Below are 21001 nucleotides of genomic sequence, written 5' to 3'. Positions count from 1 at the left end.
AGAGCTAGAATATATATATTTTTAGAGAGATTGATTATGACGATATATAGAGCGTTTTCTTTGGACAGGTCTTAAAACGCATCCAAACAAACCCATTCAGTATTCAAATACATACAAAATTAGTAGGGGTATTCTTGTCACACAAAAATGACAGTTTTGACTTTTTTTTTTTTATTATTTTAAAAATGACATCACCAACTACTTTTTATTTTTTATTTTTCAATTAATCCATTTAATATGGGGCAAATTGCTCAATACATGAATGATACAAGGAGTTATATGCATTTTTTTCCTTTTCTTATAAGGGCCTTTCTTGCACATTTTTTATATATAAGGGAGTTTTTTTAAAACTTATTTATTTTTATTTTTTTCATTCCTCAAAAGGCAAGTAAGAGGGGTGTTTTGCCCAAACAAAACTTTTGGTATGATGGATATTCTAAACTTTGCCTCTTTGCCTTCCCTAATTGAGATTAGATTTGGCTCCTCAAATTTTATAGGGCTTTAAACGAAGAGTTTAGATTTGATTCGTCATTAGTTTGACGTGTATTTGTTTATCAGGTAAATAAATTGAACTTAGAATTTTTTAATACTCATTTATCAGAACTTGAACAAAAATGAGTTTGGCTTGTTAAACTCGTAAAGAAAGTGATACGTGCAAGTTAAGATTTAGTTTAGCCCAACTACTCACGTTATGTTTTAAATTGTTACTATAATTTAGTTTAGCCCAACTAGTCACGTTATCGACTAAGGCCCAATATAGTTCTCAATTTTCTCTTATGAATGTAGCATATTTATTATAGTCCCGTCGAAGCGTAGAGCCCCCATCAACTATCAATGTGTACGTGGCAAGATCATCACCCTACAATCATCATGGTCCCACGTGGGAGGCCGATCGCTTGAGATCATCATATGGCGGGAATATGTAAACTTTAGGGGTGATATGGCGGGAATTTATCACCGGATTGATTATATCTATAGAGAGAGCGCTCATTCTTAGTTGCCTTGTTTTTCTCTATAGTCTCTACAAACACACACACAGCGCTCTAATTCTTCATTTTGTGTACGGTAAATTCACATATTTGCTTGAAATGGGGAGGCGAAAGAAAGCTAGGGTTTCGGAAGACAGCGAAGAACGAGAGGAAGAGCAAAAGCATCATGAAAATCTCGGTGAATCTTCAACGGAGAAGAGCTTGTACGAGGTATCTGATAAAAAAAAAAAAAATTTGGTTGTTTCTTAGATGATTTATTTTTCGATTTGGTGAAGCGATTATATGAATTTGTAGTTAGTGTTTGCCCTAATTTGTTAATTAGGTCTACTTGTAAATTGTGATTGCTTCAGTTATAAGGATCCTTAACATATAGTGATGCTTCCTGAACCCTTAAGCAATTTTACGGACTAGATGTATTAGATCGTAAGAATCTTACCGTAGATGGAATCTAGGATTTGAAAATCAAATATAGTTCAAGATATGACAATGAATTACGAGTATAGGATAAATGCCCTAAAAACTTTAAATTAAGAAACGATTTTTCTCTCTTGTTTCTGTACAACATGGACTGCCGTTTTTATTTTATTTTTCCTCTCCCCTTCTATGAAAAGGGTTATATTGACATTAACCAGTAACCACCTCGGAGATGTTGTATGATTCCAACTACTCCTTAGAGATTTATTTGGTTTTTAAAAGATAAGAAGTTGATTATCTAAAGCAATGAAATGCAAAAGACAGTCATCAGAAGACATGAACAATTATTTAAAAAAATTCAAAGCAAAGTGGGATGTCAATTAAACTGTCCCTCTCTGCCCCTATTGGGAATAAAAAAACCTGTCCTGCTCCAAACCCTTTAAAATAAATATATAGTTTTCTATTATTGGTTCCTGCTTTTTCCTTTTCACAACAATTGTAAATTTTACAAAGAAAGAAATGTTCAGAAAATTTGTTATAATGATTGTTAAATATTTGTTTATACTTAGATTTTTCTAAATGTTTTTTTTTTTTTTTTTTAATTTCTTCAAGATGGATTTATTTTTCCTCCTTAAAAGTCATGTATAGCAATGCTTCCTGAACCACCATGAGAATCTTGATTTTTGGATTGTCAATCATGAGAATGCAGTATTGACTCTGAGAGCAGCCACTTTGCTCAATTAATCCTAACCATCGATTCTTTTCCTCTAGAACAACCCTTTTAGTTATTGTTATCTTAAAATACGATGTTTAATTCATAATTTTCAAGTGTTGGAGCAGTTAGGATTTTGTTGAAAATACTTACTGAAATTATGTGTTAACATAGTCAATTAACTCACTTTGAAACAATAATGTAAAAAGGAACTCAATAAGATTGTTTTACCTCCATCTATGTATTAAGTTGAAGCATCAAATTTGTTAGTTGGCTGCCTGTCTAACAACATTTGCCAAACATATGATACCATACCAATGTCATTGTGTGTCCGTCGTAGCCTGTCTCCTTCTCCTCACCGACATAAACATAGTATGACTTGGCAAGTCCCTAATTGAGGCATTTTCAAGGGTTTAAAGTCACTTTACAAAATGCGATAAAAATGTGTGCTCTTTTTTTGATACAGTAAGATCTCTGAACCACCAAATTCCTACAAGAGGTTTGAGGATAGTTTTATTATTTTCTTTTACTTTGTGTGATTCGTTGCTGCAAGCTATGTATCCTTGCTTTGTGTTATCCGAATTTGTAGGGAAGCAAGGATTTAGTGTACGTGTTCATAATAAATGTTGTATATAGTTCTACGAATTCCATTTCAATATATATATATATATATATATATATATATATATATCGGTGGGTGATAAATGCCCTATTTCTTAATGATAATTAAATTTTCTTCCTGGGATAGGCGATGATCATAATTTTACTTGTGTTTGTCTGAAGCTTCTGCTAGAATTTCATTTTAATGCAAGAATGTTATCAATGCAAACTGCTGAAATGTGGATTATATTGACTGTTTAATAGACTGAATTTTATGAGTTGGTATATTGACTTGCTATAATTACCATGTTTGGCTTCTGATTGATCAAAACATGCATTGTTTACCATATGGTGTTTGTGCCTTTACTTTTACTCCTTGTTATTGTTTTGTTCTATTAACCCTCTATAGCTGTATGATTTGTTGATCCAACATGAAGCAAGGCACAAAATACTTTAAATAATAACTCAGTGCCTTTTAGGTTCTTGGCGTGGAAAAGTCCGCATCTCAACAGGAAATAAAGAAAGCGTACTATAAGTTGGCATTGCGACTACACCCTGATAAAAATCCTGGCGATGAGGTGAAAATTGATTTTTAACGATTCATTCTTCATGTGTTCATTGACCTGATTGTGTATTTGTAACCCTTCATTTTTTCCATCACAGGATGCCAAAGAAAAATTTCAGCAACTGCAGAAGATTATATCAGTTCTTGGTGATGAGGAGAAACGATCACTCTATGATCAGACTGGTTCTGTTGATGATGAAGTGAGTTATTACCAAAACTTGTTTTTTAAAGAACTTAAACTATTGTGCGTCTGGAATTTCAGACACTCCATAATTTTTTATTTTTTATGATACCATTTGGTGGTGCCAATCCATTATTGAAGATTCACTCGTTCGTGGACAAAATTACAGTCCTTGCAGAAATGGTCATGTCAGAAACTCTTAATAAAAAGTAACATTGATGTTGTTCTGCAAATTCTAAATTCAATTTTTTAAGAGTCTCATTTCAAAGCTATGAAGTGAAGTTGACTCATTTCAGTTGTTCTCAGAAACACAATGGAAAGGTTTTTTGTCCGTTAGAATATTAAAATGCTGCTTCTTTTGTAAAGAAACAAGCATGTTATGTTTTCCTTTTCTGATTTGCAGGACCTTGCTGGAGATGTTGTTCAGAATTTGAAGCAGTTTTTCCAAACCATGTACAAAAAGGTTAAATCACATTTATCTGGCTATGCAACTTTCTAGATTTCATGTTATAATCTTCTCAAAGTCTTTACTTTGAATAAGCACCATATTTTTCTTTCAGGTTACTGAGGCTGATATTGAAGAGTTTGAAGCCAACTATAGAGGATCTGACTCAGAGAAGAATGATTTGATTGACCTGTACAAGAAGTATAAGGGAAATATGAACAGGTATAAGTTGTATAACTGCTTAAGTGTTTCCCTACTATATGTTAAACTTGCAAGCCTGTTTTCTAAAGTCCTTTCTTTCACAGGCTCTTCTGTTCAATGCTATGCTCAGATTCTAAGCTGGATTCCCATCGATTCAAGGATGTCATTGACGAGGCAATAGCTGCAGGTGAAGGCTTTTATTAGCTTTTGTCAGCTGACTTTTGCTAGCAAAACTGTTCTAGTAATGAATTGGAGAAAATATGAATCTGAGGTTCTGACCTAACGTAAAACTTTTGAAAGTAGAATATTGAACCTCAAAATTTTTTTGTTCATCCATCATACACAATTCACATTGTAAAGATTTGAATGATTGCATAATTTTTTATTCTGAATAAAAACCTTTTTATTTATTTATTATATTATCTTTTCAAATTAAACTTCTTTATTTATTTATTCGGATAGGTTAGACACTAGCACACCCACTTTTCCCCAATTAGAATTTGAATTCTCAGCCTCATCTTTGGGAGTTAGAGATACCACTAAAGCTAATACTTGGTGGTGAAATAGATTTTTTTCTTTCTTCTTTAATAATCCCCGAGGTTTAACCATTAAGCGGTTAGTTAATCCTTCCTTTCTAAGAATTACAGTCCTTTACAATTGTCACCTTGATTCAGAGCCTCAGATATACTATGTGCTGCATACTGGTAAAATCTGTACAATAAGTGTTTTTTGTGATACTAATTACTCTCTCATGCAGGAGAGTTGAAGTCATCCAAAGCATATCAGAAATGGGCTAAACAAGTGTCTGAAACAAAACCACCTACAAGTCCTTTGAGACGGAGAGAGAAGTGAGGCATCTTTTCAACATTTCCCATTGATATGCTAGTTTAATAATTTGTCTTTTGTTTTCCTTTTCTTTTTCCTTATTCTCTCCGAATTAAAAATATTTCACAACCTTACCATACTGTTAAACCCCTTTACAGATCAAGGAAACAGTCAGAAGATGTATATGCAATCATTTCTCAACGTCGAAATGAACGGAAAGATCAATTTGATTCCATGTTCTCATCTCTGGTGACCAAATATGGTGGAGGTCAACCAGCTTCGGAACCCACTGACGAAGAATTTGAAGCTGCACAAAGAAAACTTATTAGTCGAAAGACATCTGGAAGATCCAGGCGGAAGTAACTATATATTAGAAGAATTGTGTTCTCTGATATATTTTCCTGTAAAATATTATACTTTTCTCTAAACATTCTGTGCAATGCTTATATTTTATCTATATGTGTAACTGCCAATGCTGGAACCGTGTGATTGGTTTTTATTCTGCAGTGAAATTGTTCATTTCCTTTGGTTTTTTAACTCTAAGTGGTTTTGTTATTTCTCTCGTCTTTCCTTTCCCCTTTCCTTTTCTCTTCAACTCTTTCAATCCACAGGATACAGAGACAATATTTTCAATTCTATGTGTATTGTCCTTAAAGCGGAAAAAGTACAGACTTAAAGGGAACTTCTTTGGCCGACCAATGAAACGTCAAAGCATTAAATTATAAAGTAAATGGTGATGGTGATAAACGGTTGAAAGCTATGGCTTTCCAGCATAGATTTTTTTTTTTTTTTTTTTTTGAAGTCCAAAATAATATTTCTAACATGTATAGAACTCTCTTGTTTTTTAACTTGACATTTCATGCATCTCAAAAACTATTTCATCCCATAGAGTGATTTATGATTCTTCCCATCTAAAGAACCTCTTAGAAGCTACTTAAGAAATAAAAATACTACCGTACTTTTCCTTTTTCCTCTCAAATTAATCATCCCCAAGGTGGGCACCAAAAATTTTGATAATCGAAGGACCCATGTATTGAAAAGACCATCCTACCCTTTCTTGAGTTTTTACTAAGTAAGCTTATTAAAATGTAGGTAATTCAAGATTTGCTTGGTTCATTATTTTCTTATCTGTTCTCAAAGAAATAAAAAAATGAATTTACTTCAAAAATTCATTCGCTTATAGATTTGAGTAGAGAATTGACTTGAACAATTTGTTAGAATTATTTTACAGATTATCAGAGTTTTTAAAAAGTCAAACCAATGAAGTTCCAAATCTTAATTTGTGTTGAATTGATTTGAGGTGGACCACAACCTTCCTCTGCTCCCGCAAGATTTTGATCCAATGGGCATGTTCGGATATTTTCGGTTTTGTATCCTGTTATATGAATTTTCAACACATTATATGTATTTTTTTCAATCATATTAAATGTGTTAAAATTTATTGCTTTAAAATACAGGTATGATTTTGGAAAGTATACAGTACCACTTTAAGAGAGGAGTTTTAAAGCAGATCTACATCCTACATTAGCTGGCTGAAAAGTAATCTCGCCGACCAGGAAGAGGAAATATTCTCCAATCGCCAGTCGACACGTTCGATTAGCGGTTTAAAACTTCCATAAAAATCAACTTTGTGGGTTGACCGACGAGTACTTATGTTTTTCTTCTTGTTGGTACAATATCATAGTCCCATGATAAGGACACGTGGCCAACTCAATTCTTGACTTTTGTGGGTTCCATTTCAGTAGACATGACGGAAAAGTCATACCAAAACTAGTACTATAATTTCCACACGCACCAAACAGACCACTATAAATTGAGACTCTTCCAAACAAACACATGACATAACCAACAACATTCAATCCACTGCAATACAATCTTTCTATCTCCATTGTTATACATTCCTCCGCTACCAAGAAATGGCACATTTTGGAACTTTTGCAGCTCACGTTCTCATTGTCATGGCCGTGGCATTGTTATACATACCGGCCGCCACGGCCCAAGGTGGCGCTATGGCACCTTCCGCACTTTCCCCCACAATCTCCACCGGAGACGGTTTTGCCTTGCCGGTTTCCGGGACGTTCATTTATTCCTCCATAATATTCTCTCTCATCGCTCTTCTGTCGCACTCAATTTAGATAATTGGAATTAGGTCCATACATATTTTCATGCAAGAGTGCTTGTTTGTTGTGTGAGTAATGTAGATGACGATGATCATCAACTATAGTTATTGTGTATTCTTTTGTCATAATGTTTGTTAGTAGCAAGATTCATAATATTGTATTGATGGGATTGATTGCCCATAAATAAATTGATATGATTATTTTTATTATATTTTAATAATTTGTATACTTCTAAGTGAGTATATATTGCTTTAATTTCTTTTATGCAGCTTGATGAAATTATTCACAAGGGATTTATTTCCTACACTATATATATTTATGAGTAATTTAAATTTCGTACAGAATGCTTATTAACCAATATAAAACAATAATAATAATAATAATAATAATAATATTTCAGTGACAAAGGACAAGGAAAAAGTGCAGGAAATGTTAAATCTGGATGAAATATTCATACAGGATTTATTTTCTACACTATATATCATTCTACCCTCACCTGTAGAAAGACACACGTACAGGTAAATTTGTAACAGACAAATTGTTTCCTTCATTTTATATACAAATAAATGGCTATGGTGCTAACTGCAATGCATGCAAGGGCGCCCTTAATTCCTTTCAAGAGGCAGTACCTTTAGATTCCTGAATGTCCAACTCATGCTCTGCTACCATGATACAAGAATCTGCTTCCAAAGACGAGACCGCGCTCTTATCCTTATATAAGGAGGATTCTTTAGGTGAATTGAGCATGTCTGTTGTGCACTGAACATCAGGGGTTATGCCAATCTGATCTATGTCGTGAAGTGCCGGTGATAAATACTTTGCAACTGTGATAAACAAAGCCGATCCATCATGCAGCTCCGTAACACTCTGCAACAAAAGGGGACCGGAAAAATGTTTACTTGAGAAAAATCTTGTAGTGGATGATCAAAAATTATCACCAGGAAGTCCTAAAAACTGATAGAGATGGCACTTAATTTAGGCAGACTATAGGCTATTAAACAAAAACAAAACAAAAAAACATTGGAACCATGAAGGTGTAGAATGAGTACTCTTTAAGTACCTGAATTTTTCCTTTACCAAAGGTTTTGTTCCCCACAAGGATTGCTCGGCCATTGTCATGTAGTGCCCCTGCCAAAATCTCACTTGCGCTTGCACTTCCCTCATTCACCTGTTTCAAAAGGGGATAATTTGGCAGTCAAATAATTTGTCAACCTTGTTGGTAATAATAAAAAAAAAGTATTATAATACAAGTAATTGAGTCTAATCATCTATACTAGCCAAATCGATTCTAGCTAAATCATCTATACATAGGCAACATTGAGTCTATTCATTATATGAATCGAACTTAAAACTGTAATTCTCGAGTAGGATAGAACTACTACATCTAATTGCAAAAGCACACAACTGGGAAATTTATCAGATGCTTTCTAAGGATCTTTTTGTATATGCTTTGCACTCAACTAAATCAAATTTTAAAGAATCAGAAGTTGGTATAATCCATTTCCATTTGGTGCATGCAAGGAAAAAAAATGCAACATTTATTGGAAAAGTAAGGGTCAGAAATCACATTTTTTGGTTACCAAAGTGGCTTTCTCGATCCAAAACAATCAACAAAAAGAAAAAAGAAGTGTCTGAAACTTACAAGCACAACCAGTGGATCGTGTGTTAAGGCATGGCCATCGACCATGTTGATGGGTAGCATATTCCCATCCCTATCAATTGTATTCACAAGAGTCTCATCTCCATCAAGCCATATTTGGGCAACATCAAGTCCTGCTTTAACCAATCCTCCCTACACAATATATTTTCAATCAGAAAGAAAAAACACTCAGAATAATTGAAAAAGGGGAAAAAATATATATATATATATATATATATATATATATATATATAAGGGAGGTCAATGAGCATAAAAAATATTCATATTCCGATATAAAGAATTAGGAATTTACTGGGTTATTCCTCAGGTCCAGTATGTACGAATGAACACCCTGATTTTCCATTTCCTGAATTGCATTCTCCATATCAGCAGCGACCGTCTGTCATATTAAAAACATGCACGATTTTGTTCATGATAATTTAAAATCACTGATAAGTTAAATAACCTGTAAACTATCTATTTGCTTTCATTAATTACAGTAAAAAAAAGAAAAAAGAAAAAAAAAAGCACATCTGTTCAAGGAAAAAGAGGAGTAAAAATCATAACTACCTGAGAGAAGGCGGACAGCTTTACATATCCAGTCTTTGAGAGACGGCCATCTGAACTTCTATGCGGGATGATGGCACTGGATATAGGGGACAGCTTAATAAACTCGCGAGGTAATTTGAACTTCAAGCAGATGGGGCATAATTCCATGAGTTCATTAAACTAATCTACCGAAGAAATCTACAGCGAACTGTAGTTAAATGTATATACTAGCAAGACACCATAGAGGCCTAATCGGTTATTTTTAAGATATTCTATTCTAATGATATGAAAGCAATTTCCTAGCAGTGCACCATATTGAATCAATACCTCTCTTAAACTAGAATCACTTCTCTCATCATTACCCTGGAGAATAAAACAAAGACAAACGTATAAGAAACTAGCATTTGAAGAGAACATCAGATTTTGCTTAGTAAAACCCAAATAACTATATAAAACATTAAATGTTAATAGCTTGTTAGCTTTGCTTCAAAATGCAACAAGATCATTCATGATGGAGGTGAATTAATTATGATTGACAAAATAGTCCGATGATTACACTATGGAGTTTTACAGTGACAGTTGTTCCAGCACGCCCTCTTAGCTTCTGCGCTGCTGATTCGCTGTCAATGCCATCAAGCTTCTCCCCTGATGCCCCAAAACAACAATTAAGATAATTTAGTTTAAAGTTTAAACCACACTATTAATGAGATACCATCCTTATTGGGAATTTGAAGGATTAAAGCATGGTTAATGTGCACAAACATGAATATTTATCTTATGTTTTACATTTTGATATAACAGGTCAAGTATGAATTTTAGCATTGCAGACAGATTGAACAAGTAAAAGAGTTACAGTCCACCAAGGAAACAGCTACCAACCCCAATAAAGAGCCTAAGAAGTATACTTGTCATGAACTTACAACAAAATAGGAGGGAATAAAGACTGAACATAAATAATAAGAAATAGTCAACTGCTCAGTTGAAATTGTAAAATTGAGTGAGGCTCTCATGCATGATAAGGAAATCAGATTAAAATGTCAAATTCCATGAAAAATCTGAACAACAGTCATATATGTTCTTTTGTCAAACTAACATGGAAAATGCCTAGGCCAAACTAAGTCCACATCTACTAGGTGGTATTTCAGCGTTCCTACTTGCCGTTATGAACATCAATATTAGCTTTTATTAAGTTCTTAATTTTAAGAAACTCTGTAATTTGGATTGAATAAAAAAATGGAGTGGCCAGTCTTTGGTAATCAATTAAAAGAGATTATGATTCCCTATTGCTTCATGTGTCAATATGTTTTATGCTTAATGTTGGTACTCTAAGCCAATAAAAACTTTTTATTATTGAAGCTTACAAAATTCTCACACAACTTTTAAGTAAATGCACAAAAAGATTCTGGTATGCAAGGTCATAGAAGTGATGGACCACATGTTAAGAGGTAAATGAGTTTCATTTCAACCTCAAGAATTAGTAAGGACAAAATGTTCTTTCTAACATACCATTAATCTCAACCAACTCATCTCCTTCATGTATACCAGAACGAGCAGCTGGGCTGCCCTCCACACAAGACAAAACAACCTGCAATAAGAACATAATAATTTACTCTACATCATGAATGTATGGTGATTGAATCTGCTAATAAACCATCTAGAAATACATGTAATAGCATGTCATGGATTGCCTTGTTAGTCATAAGAAGAAAGAAAATATGATGATTCCTAATTGTACTACAAGTATAAAGAGCTCGTGCAAAAAAAAAAAAAAAATCAGCTGCAGATATCCTTTAGATGCTAATAGCATGGATAGAGCTGAAACTCAAACGATCCTCACTTATAGTCAAAAATGAAAACTTCTTTAGGGAAAAAGGGAACTCTTCATCCCAAAGTCATAGAGCAAGAATCTACTATCCATGTTCATTGTCTTCCTAATGGAAATCATTGCTGAATTCTGATATATCACTCACCAAATGCCCAGTTTTTGGTTCAACATTTATAAAGAGACCAACTCCTTGCAGATTTCCATCACTTCCAATCCTAAAGCTTTGGTATTCCTGCATGTAAACCATTTCAGGATCATCATGAATCACTTCTAATGTAGATGGGCAAACTGGAGGGGAAAGAAAACTCCCGAGACTGAATCATTTGGTAAAACATCAAGAGGCAATTTATATATAAAGAATCAACACAACAAAGACTTCAAAGATGACAATAGGAAATACAATACAGGGGGACATTTATGACTATATTATGTTTCACCCATTTTTGAGTGTTTGTGCCCTAGACAACTTCTAGGCGTTCATATAGGATTATTCGAGGTCGAAAACACAATCAATTCAATGCTTTCTTACTTGGCATTTCCAAGAAGACCAAGTATAGAGAAAAGATCCAAATATCCAAAAGCAAGCAATTGCCAATTTTTATCAATATAACATTAAAGAAAGGCCATTAGCCAAGGATGGTCTTGCCTAAGTGGTATGCTAGAAGGGGAAGAGTGGATATATACCTAATTTTGGCTTTATTTTTGCTTATATAAGTATAACCAACATGCAAAAGTAGAAAATAAAATATCCTTGATATAACATGAGAAAATGAAAATTAAAAGGTTAACGAAAATCGGAAGCTAAATATAGGACCTTTGGACTGATAATCCGAGTAAATGGATCTCCAAGAGTAGAAAGCATTCCACCGATCTTGTTATATGCTGCATCTGCCGATCTCAGGGGAAAGATTTCCACCATTGTTTGTTGCAGCTTCATATCCCAGTCTGCAAAACAAGTTTCTTATCAGTCTAATTTATCACTCCCTCCATTTGTTGAGGAACTGTTGGCAAGGAAAATAGAAAAAACTGATAGAATTAACTGAATTAAGTCTTATTCATTTTTTATTTCTTAAAAACTAAACAATAGCAAAAAAAAAATATTTTAATATTGTTTTCTTCTTCTTCTGTTCTTTTTACTAGTTTTCTTGCTAACCAAAAGTTTTCTTGGTAACCAAACACAAGGAATTGAAAATTTTAGTTATAACTTCTGTGGGGTTGTTACCTTGATGATTAAAAGTGGGATCAATGAATGTTTCTCTTATCAAACCCCAAGCCTCCACAAGAGTTCTCTGAACTGTATTCACCTAACAATGGAACTCTCTCAAATGAGCAATTGCCATTCCAATAGTGACCCAAATGAATAAACAATTGAATTTATCAATCAATTTCACAAACAAACAACATCATAACAAAAATGAGTCATAATAATTAAACAAACACAATCAATCACCTCGCGAGCACGAGAAACAGGAAATGCAACTGTTAAAGACTCTGCAAGAGCCGGGGAGTCGGAGCAAATTGAAACTGCAGCCATTGCTGCTGCAGCAAAACCAAAAACTCCTCTTCCAATTGATCTAAGCAATTTTTGGTTATCTGTTCTTATATCTTCACCATTAAATTGTGGTTCAGATCTTGTTTTATATGAAGCTTGAGGTATTGATGCTCTAAATTTTTTACTATTTGAGCCCCATAATCGACATGAATGGAACAGAACTGAAGTGGGTTTTGAGGGTTTTCTTGAAATTGGTGAGATGGGGGTTGGTTTAAGATCAAGATTAGGGCACAAAGCTTCCATTTTAGGGAGAAGGAATGGACTGAATTTTCTTAAGAAAATTTGATGTTGTAGAAAAATAGAGAGAGTTGTGAGTGGTGACCGTTATTTCTGTGATTCTGGCGGGGCCATTGGAATCTTTTGCTTTGTGGTTGTAAAATCTCTTGCGTCTCGGAGTATCTCAGTCGAGAATCTGAAAAGTTCCTTATGGTTTGGCAATTTTCAAAATTTTCTTTTCCAAAAAACCTTAGAGCATCCGCAGCCCACTAGCGAACCCAATTTTCGCGAGAGAGGGGGGGGGGGGGGGGGGGGGGCTTTGGGTCGTGCATCGCCTCTTCAAAATTGGTAGGGCCCATTTAGACGCGTGGGCCGGCTTGCGGTATTCAGCGAGCCGGCCCGCGATCGCGGTAAATTTTTTTTTTTTTGTTTTTTTTTTTTGTTACAAAACGGCGCCGTTTGGCTGCCACTCTTTTGTCTTGTTTTTTGCCGGTGCTGGAACATTGCGCCAAACAGTGTCTTTGGCAGATTTTTTTATAAAAAAAAAAAAAAAAGTTTAAAAAAAAGTTATTTTGAGCTCTATTTTTAAAATAAAAAATAAAATAAAATATATTAAATAAAAAATATATTATTGAGGCACTGTTTGTCTAAAATAAATTTTATTTGACGGGAAAATGAAAAACTCATTTTTTTTTTTTTTTTTTATAATTTTAAAAAAATTCCTAATTAATATTTCATATAGTTATCATTTTTTATTAAATATATAATAAAAAATTAATTTAAAAATATTTTTTCATTATATATGTATATATATATATATATAGTATACATTTAAAACAATTTGCAATATATATATATATATAATACTTTACATAAAAGAAAAAAAAAACATGTTGGAATTCAAAACAACAATAATAAATTTTTAGATAAAGCGCAAAAAAAAACATTTATTTCCTTATTAAAGTTATCACACCCTCAAATTCCATCCGTTCCAAACATCTCAATTCCCTTCTCAAAAACAGTTCCGGTGAAATTGTCCGTTCCAAACACAGCGTAAACTTGGAAGTGAGGAAAATAGGAGATGAAGAAAGAAGGACCCAACAGTGGACTCTACTTGTTCACAGGTTTTAACTTATCTAATTATCTCTATTGCTTTCAATCTATTTATTTGAATTTTTATCACTTCAACGGCACCTTCTCGCAACCCTAAATTCTATATTTCACTTCGGAACAGTTTGAGCAGTGCCATTTTGTTTTCAACACTCTTGTTCATTTTCCATTTTATTTGTAAAGGTTGAACATGAATTAAAGTGGTGACCCTTTTCCCCATTTGTCTTGAATCAAACGATTTGGTTGAATGAAATTTAGATTCTGTAGTTAGGGTTAACTACCGATTCCAAATTACTATATCCATACATTAATTGATGCGAAATCTATGCTATGTAATCAGGAGTAGCTTCTATATTTTTTTTATGGGTAATCATTGTTGTGAAAAAAATTTTAGGTTTGTTTCATGTTCGTTTCCCCCAAAATTATACATTCACCTCCTACAAATATTGTACTCCACATCATAATTTTCCCTTTTTAATGTGCTAAGATTGGGATATTGGTTGCTATAATGCCATTTGCATATTAATGGTGAACCCAATATTTTTATGATAATTACCTTTTGTTGTCACAGTAGGTGGTAATGGTAAAATTAAATATAGAAACTAAAAATAGGGTGACAGCGGTTATGTGTTAAAAGTAAAGGCCATAGTAGGTGGTAATGGTAAAAAGTGTGGATTAATTTTCTTGCTCTATGGGGAGCAAGAGATCTGGACTCATATATGTGTGTGTGTGTGTCCATGGGGAGCAAGAGATCAGGACTCATATATGTGTGTGTGTGTGTGTGTGTGTATAATGACCTTCAAATTTTAATTGTCCTTTGTTAACAACTAAAGATAATAAATGATAAATTTTAAATTACTTAGAAAAAAATAGTATAAACCAGGAATAAAATGGAATCATAAAACTTGAATTGGTATGATGAGACTAACTCTGTTATACACACACACATGGATACACAATTACATACAGGTAGTTGTTAGGTTTGAGTACATGCATATATATATTAACATGTAAGTTGATGGTGTGTATATGTTTGTTAATTTACATCCCACACACGGCAGCATGAAAGAAGAGAACAGGCACTGCTAAAATCTTATTTGTATACATACACATACATAAATATATGATACACAAACCAACATTAACCACTTATATTGGATATTCTAATTAAAGGATTTCCGTTATAAAGAATAAGATAAGCATATATAAAATGAAAAGAATTGAAAGGTAATGATGAGATAAAATCTTAGAAGTTTATGGCTAGAAGTAGCAGATTGCATTAGAAATGTTGTTAGGAAAACTATAGGTGAAACCAGAGGAAAGAAATTTATTAAGAAAGAAACTTGGCGGTGGAGTGATGAATATACAAGTAGTAATACAAAATAAGAGAAAGAGCTTTAAAGAATAACATAGCATGAAACACAAGGATCTAGAGTGATACTAAAAAAATAAAAAAATAAAAAATAAAAAAAAAGAAAAAGAAAAAAGAAAGAAATTGAAACTAAGAGAATTCTAAATAAAGTTACCTTATTGATATGCTTCATGTGTATGTGCTGATTGAAGACTGAAAATGATTCAAAACGTATATCAACATTGTTTCATATTACGGATTCAAAATGTATATCAATTATCAACATTGTCCATGGTATGGATCATAGTTTGCCGAACCAGCTAATTACAACACTTGTAAGTTGTTTGCTGATTCTTTTTATTATTGAAAATGGCCAGGGGTGAGGATCGAACCCATAATTATTCAAGGAAAGAGCAAGCACATTGCCAGACTTCCACATTTTCCCTTGTGATATTAACTGCTAGTTTTTTATTTAGTGAATAGTTGAATACAAAACCTTCTAGTTAGGCATTATAAAATCAATATAAACAGATTTATTTTATATGCAGACAAAATCATATATATATATATTTTTATTATGTTTTAAATTTTCACATGTTATATATGGTAGGAATTTTTTTATTTAAAGTTTTAATATATTATTTCATTAATTTAGTAAAAAAACATAATTACTAAGCCTTTTTTTATAATGGCAATGACTTAATATTCATATATAGGTCCTACTTGTAGTAAATATTCTTAGAAAATTCAATAAAACCACTAAAAAAATCACTAAAACACCATTTGTATTGAATTAAAAGAAACAGGAGCCTTCTATGGCTAAACCATACAGATTCTTTTGAAGTCTAGAACATATTCGTAACGATGGTAAAACGATGTAAAAATTACCTATATCAGGATAACTTTTAGTATTTTTGCCTAAACTAAAGATTGACTTTAGATGACTGAATTGAGTAATCTTACCTAATTCAAATATGATATGTGCAATGCTTCTCCGAGATGTTGATACTTGATCGGCATGCCTGGCATTTGTGAATACACTCTGATCTAGCTTGAGCACTAAGGGAGAGTCCACTTTTATTGGCTTGAAAACAATGCAGAAGAGAATATATATATATATATATATATATATATATATTTGTCATTTCTGTATGTTATTTGCGTTAAATTCTTTACATACTTCAACATAATTGATTAAGAAATGCCAAAAATAGTATACTCATCTTGATAGGGATTGGAAAGTTGTGAGTTCTGTGTGGTCTGTAGTTGCTTTCTCTGTTTTGGTTTGTTTTCCCCTTACCGAGAAGCAAGAAGTTATTTCCATTTTTAAAATTATTTTATTTTATTTTTTTATTATAAACACAGCATATGGCACTCTTGATTTTGTTAGGATGCAACACCTACTGTTGGTGTTTGCTAATCTATTAAACTCAATGAGGTGATACAAAAATATGTGCATATTTTGATTTTATAGAAGCAAGAGAGAAGAAGGAAAGAACTGTTCCATTGCCCCCTATTTTGTTTCACAACCAATATTGGGCTGCCCATGGGCAATAGAATCATGAGCTGGGCTCACTAACATGTTAATTGTCATCAAGATGTACCCAAGCATACACAACCTTTTGTCTCCATCAAAGTAATAAAAATGTGAGGGAGAGAAAGAATCCTAACATTTACATAAGAATTTAATAGTGGTTGATTGCAGCTAGGCTAGGCATTATCAGCGTTACATAGCTGGACTGCAATTATTCATTCTAGGAAAGAACTAGTGAAAATGTTTTTTCCTTTAAAAAGTCAAGAAATTTTCAACACACAGTTTCAACCATTACAGTATAAACACATTTTTTATTATAAACTTGTGCTGTTGCCTTTTCTTTTTTTTTTTTACTCTTTCCCTTGATAAAAATGATTTTTTCCTTTTCAGGATTGCTTTCTATAAAAAGAATGATAAGAAAGACCATATAGTTTTTTCATCAACAAACTTATCTTATTCAGGGACAGAAAAAAATAGGCCGTTGTGGAATTAAGATTTGGGATCTAATGTATGATATAGTGGCCAAGTGTTTGGAGAAAAAACATAAATTTTAAACTAGTTGTTACCAACCAAAAGGCAAGAAGACTATCACCTGCAGAAGAAAAATTATCCAAACACCTTGGTAGCAGTAGTCAATTTATAATTGCAGTCACCATATATAGACATGAAAGATCCTCAGACTCTCGTGGATGTTATAATTGTTAAAGGTCTTATTTGGTCAACTCAGCCAATCCATTACACTGGCATAAATGAATTACTGGATTTCTCTTAGTGAGCTACTTTTTGGATCAAAAAGGTGTATACGAGCATAGGTGGGCAAAGATTTGGTAACCAGATCTTTGAATTATTTATACAAAAAGTTTTGACGGGCTGGTGTCTCTTGTATACATACATATACATGAAGAAATGAATTCTTCGTATCTTTAGATATATAGATAAGCAAGATTGCTTGAGGCTTTCTGATAAAGAAATTATTGAAAGCTTTGAAAACCAGTGGAAAAACCTAAAGAGTATCAAGATGTCTTAAAAGGCTAAAGACTGTTGAATTATATTACCAGAAATGCTGAAATGGAATTAAGGGCATTGAGCTGAAATTCAGAAATTTCCTTTTAATATTGGGAAAACACATTTGTTTTGAAGTTTGTTCTTCTTCTTCTTCTTTTTTAATTTAAAAGAATCCATCATGGAAAATGTGTTGACAATGTTGAAAAGTGTGTTGAAAAGTGTGTTTTACAGTATATCATTCTTTCATTGGACTCTTTCTCTCTCAGTTTAATGTGTTCCCTGCATTTCATGTGCTATGCAGAAGCATGTCAGCATAACTGATTTCAAGAAGAAGACAATATTGGAAAGAAACTACACGGAAAACATACTCGATTGCGCCAATGGCTGCCCATACGAGGCAAGAAATTAACCATTTTCTGCTTCTTTGGATAGAAAATGTCATTAATGTGCATATCTCACTGAGGGACCCTGTTAGGTTGTTATTGAAAGGTGGTCCTCCTGGTCTCATTTATTTCTACTGTAATTTCCTTTGAGAATGTCAGTTGAATGGTCGGAAATTAAATTTCCAACATGTCATGTAGGAAACATATGTGTATATGTGAAAGAGATTCATTGGAATTAAAGTTGTCTGTTTAGTCATCTCTTCTTCATTAAGAAAAAGGTAAGTTTTCTATTTCATGTCTCAAAGTTAAATGGAAGAGAGAGATAAAGACACCTCCACTTGGAGCAAAAGAGAGCAAAAGTGTTTCATCCACTGAAGGAGGAAGAATTGAAAAAGCAGGTGCCCTGCAAATTTTATTTTCTTAAACAAAATATGACTCCCTTTATAAAAAGACAAAATGCTTCCCTTGTTGAACCATGTATTTTGGTATGTCTATTAAGGACTATATCGTCTTTCCAGTTATCGGGGAGTGTTGTGTTTTATCAATTATGAGGGTGCCCTCACCAGTGACTAGAAACAAACCAACTCTTTATTTTCAGGCTTATTTGAGAAGAGGAACTACTTATTAGTTCATCCAACCAAATCAAGGATTGGGCGAGTGAATTTTGGCATTAAAAAGCCATCTGAAACTACCCCAACAGAAAATGGAGGGAGTGAGGAAAAACATGAATTGAGAACACCACTTGATTGATAGGTATGGGCAATGGTCAAAAGAAGAAAGTTATGGCATTTGGTTATACCCACTTCTAAAAGGAATGGTATCACACACACACACACACACACACACACACACACACACACACAGTCAGTTTATTAAAAGATCGAGGAGTTTGATAAATTTGTGTGTATTAATTGCCAATGCCCTGAAAAATGAAATTGTTACAAATGCATGAATACTACGCGTAGGACCTTGTAGGCATACACAACACATAATTGATGTTTTGAGTAAAAGTATAGGGAGTTGTCTGCCAAAAGATCCCATTTAAGAGGGTCCAACTCTGTAACTTTATCCATTGAGATCATTTTGGTTGTTCAAAGTAGTGGATGACTGGGTTCTCAGCAAACCACTTCCCCTTGTCTCTGGTGAATCTGCCTACCCCCAGCTTCCACTTTATATTTGATCCTAATTTTGCGCTTGTGTGCGTGTGTGTGTGTGTGTACGTGTATGGAGCTATAGGCATATGTGTATAGTATCATTTGGACATGGTCAGCTGATGTAGGGTTAGTCTATGTCGGTTTGAGGCTATGGTCTCTATATGTCTGGAGGCCAGCAGGTGGACTTAACCCAATTTCTGAGGGAATAGGGAGCGCATGGGGGAAAGAATTAAGAGAGATTTCTTAAGTTAAGTCTGTCAAGAAATTGATTTCCTAGAAATTAGAAATTGTAAGTTATGTTTAAGTTTCGTAATATTAGAAAATTTATATGAAATATTTAGTTTAGAAATATTTCGTTTTGTTCATCTTAGCTTTATGGTCCATTTCCTTTTTTATTTTATTTTGTTTCAAATTGAATTATCTGTATTCATGTTTGTCAGTGTGAACATTTATTTATTTTGGTTAAAAAAGCATGAACTTTTTTTTATCATTAAACCAAATAATGGGTCTATTTTGCTTGTCGATTATGAGATATTATAATTTTGTATTTCACTTTTCTTGATGAGACTTTGATTCTACCTATTAATCTAATAATATAATAATACAAGGGAAATGATCCTTCTAGGAAGGTGATGAAAGTGGTGGTTGTGAAAGAAAAAGTTGCCTAAAATATTTTCCCATTTTGTCTTTTTACAAAGATGCAATGATCTTGAGACCTACCGGTCTTTAAAATTAAGGGACATTTCGTGATGGCCCACCAAAGCATTTGATTGGGCAGTAAAACTCTATATTACCACCAATGAAAGTAACCCACATCACTCAATCAAAGCAATGTCCTAATTTTAGAGAACCGAATGTGAGCACAACGACCGACCATTGTTCCTTGAACTAGTGCTCTAGGTCATTCGTCCTGTCACTTCCTTATTTTGGAACATAATAATACGTGGTAATAATAAAGCCTCTGCATTTTGGTGATTTGTATATTACTATATTTTTATCCGGTATGAACAATTTCATATTCAATCTAATAGCTTAATTAAATGATGAAGTTAGTGACTGTTAAAAAGTTCAATGATGTTTTTTCATGACATATCTATATATATATATATATATATATATGTTCAGGTAGGGATGTGAAGATCAAAAAATGAAAAAATAAAAGTAAATTGTGATATATGTTCTCAATAGGTTATGTGCATACTAGATAAGGAAATGGTGGTGCAATTTGAGTAAGTAGAGCTTGTTTGGGATACACAGTGTAAGGTTGTTTAAGAATAGATATATAATAGACCCTTTTGATTTGATATAGGCATGAAGGTCAAAACGCAACTTTTTCTCCTGACCCATTGCAGAGAGAAAAGACTAGATATGATCTCTCTCTCTCTCTCTCTCTCTCTCACACACACACACACACATAAGAGTATGGTATGATGTGTTTCTTCCATATGAAGTTTTATTCTTTATAGGAGTATTCCTTTAACATAATGATACCCAATATCTACAAGTTGGAGAATCTTGAAACATCAAAGGAAGAATAGAGAAGATGGATCATAAAAGAAAGCATCATGGCACTGATAATGATCATCATGGGTAAAAGAGATCCCTAGCCCTAGGTATAGTATGGTCCAAAA

General features: G+C 33.3%; 2 protein-coding genes and 1 long non-coding RNA gene across 4 annotated transcripts; 2 read left to right on the top strand and 1 right to left on the bottom strand.

Annotated features, from left to right (window-relative positions):
- The first annotated feature begins 837 nt into the window (after positions 1 to 837).
- Positions 838 to 5475, top strand: LOC132313623 (chaperone protein dnaJ 6-like). The gene is made up of 8 exons (XM_059812476.1): positions 838 to 1199; positions 3195 to 3293; positions 3379 to 3480; positions 3865 to 3924; positions 4022 to 4128; positions 4212 to 4294; positions 4865 to 4955; positions 5091 to 5475. The coding sequence occupies exons 1-8, from the start codon at positions 1089 to 1091 to the stop codon at positions 5293 to 5295; spliced, it is 858 nt and encodes a 285-aa protein (XP_059668459.1). The 5' UTR covers positions 838 to 1088; the 3' UTR covers positions 5296 to 5475.
- A 1924-nt stretch (positions 5476 to 7399) lies between these two features.
- LOC132313622 (carboxyl-terminal-processing peptidase 3, chloroplastic) lies at positions 7400 to 12933 on the bottom strand. Of its 2 annotated transcripts, none has more exons than XM_059812474.1 (12): positions 12516 to 12933; positions 12288 to 12369; positions 11880 to 12010; positions 11211 to 11297; positions 10747 to 10825; positions 9797 to 9885; positions 9568 to 9603; positions 9262 to 9381; positions 9005 to 9091; positions 8695 to 8844; positions 8113 to 8220; positions 7400 to 7919 (listed from the first exon to the last, which is right to left on the bottom strand). In XM_059812474.1, the coding sequence occupies exons 1-12, from the start codon at positions 12858 to 12860 to the stop codon at positions 7668 to 7670; spliced, it is 1566 nt and encodes a 521-aa protein (XP_059668457.1). In that variant the 5' UTR covers positions 12861 to 12933; the 3' UTR covers positions 7400 to 7667. The 2 variants fall into 2 exon arrangements, with proteins under 2 accessions (XP_059668457.1, XP_059668458.1); XM_059812475.1 differs by having other exon boundaries at positions 7704 to 7999; positions 12516 to 12931.
- Positions 12934 to 13747: 814 nt separating this feature from the next.
- LOC132313621 (uncharacterized) lies at positions 13748 to 18472 on the top strand. Its single transcript, XR_009483448.1, has 2 exons — positions 13748 to 13957; positions 18135 to 18472. It is a non-coding gene; the product is annotated as an uncharacterized LOC132313621 (long non-coding RNA).
- Positions 18473 to 21001: the final 2529 nt, after the last annotated feature.

The sequence above is a fragment of the Cornus florida genome, unplaced genomic scaffold, assembly GCF_030987335.1.
Source record: "Cornus florida cultivar Cherokee Brave unplaced genomic scaffold, ASM3098733v1 CherokeeBrave_3.0.0_Hap2_Chr06, whole genome shotgun sequence".
NCBI classification, from domain to species: Eukaryota; Viridiplantae; Streptophyta; class Magnoliopsida; order Cornales; family Cornaceae; genus Cornus; species Cornus florida.
Note: the sequence above shows the minus strand (reverse complement) of the source record. Positions and strands in the feature narration are given on the sequence as shown.

Coding starts and splice junctions, on each gene's coding strand:
- LOC132313623 (XM_059812476.1), top strand. CDS start 1,089: ATGGGGAGGCGAAAGAAAGCTAGGGTTTCGGAAGACAGCGAAGAACGA. Junction 3,294..3,378: donor ATAAAAATCCTGGCGATGAG/GTGAAAATTGAT, acceptor TTTCCATCACAG/GATGCCAAAGAAAAATTTCA. Junction 3,925..4,021: donor TCCAAACCATGTACAAAAAG/GTTAAATCACAT, acceptor TTTTTCTTTCAG/GTTACTGAGGCTGATATTGA.
- LOC132313622 (XM_059812474.1), bottom strand. CDS start 12,860: ATGGAAGCTTTGTGCCCTAATCTTGATCTTAAACCAACCCCCATCTCA. Junction 10,826..11,210: donor AACCAAAAACTGGGCATTTG/GTGAGTGATATA, acceptor TTCTTATTGCAG/GTTGTTTTGTCTTGTGTGGA. Junction 9,604..9,796: donor TCACTGTAAAACTCCATAGT/GTAATCATCGGA, acceptor TTTATTCTCCAG/GGTAATGATGAGAGAAGTGA.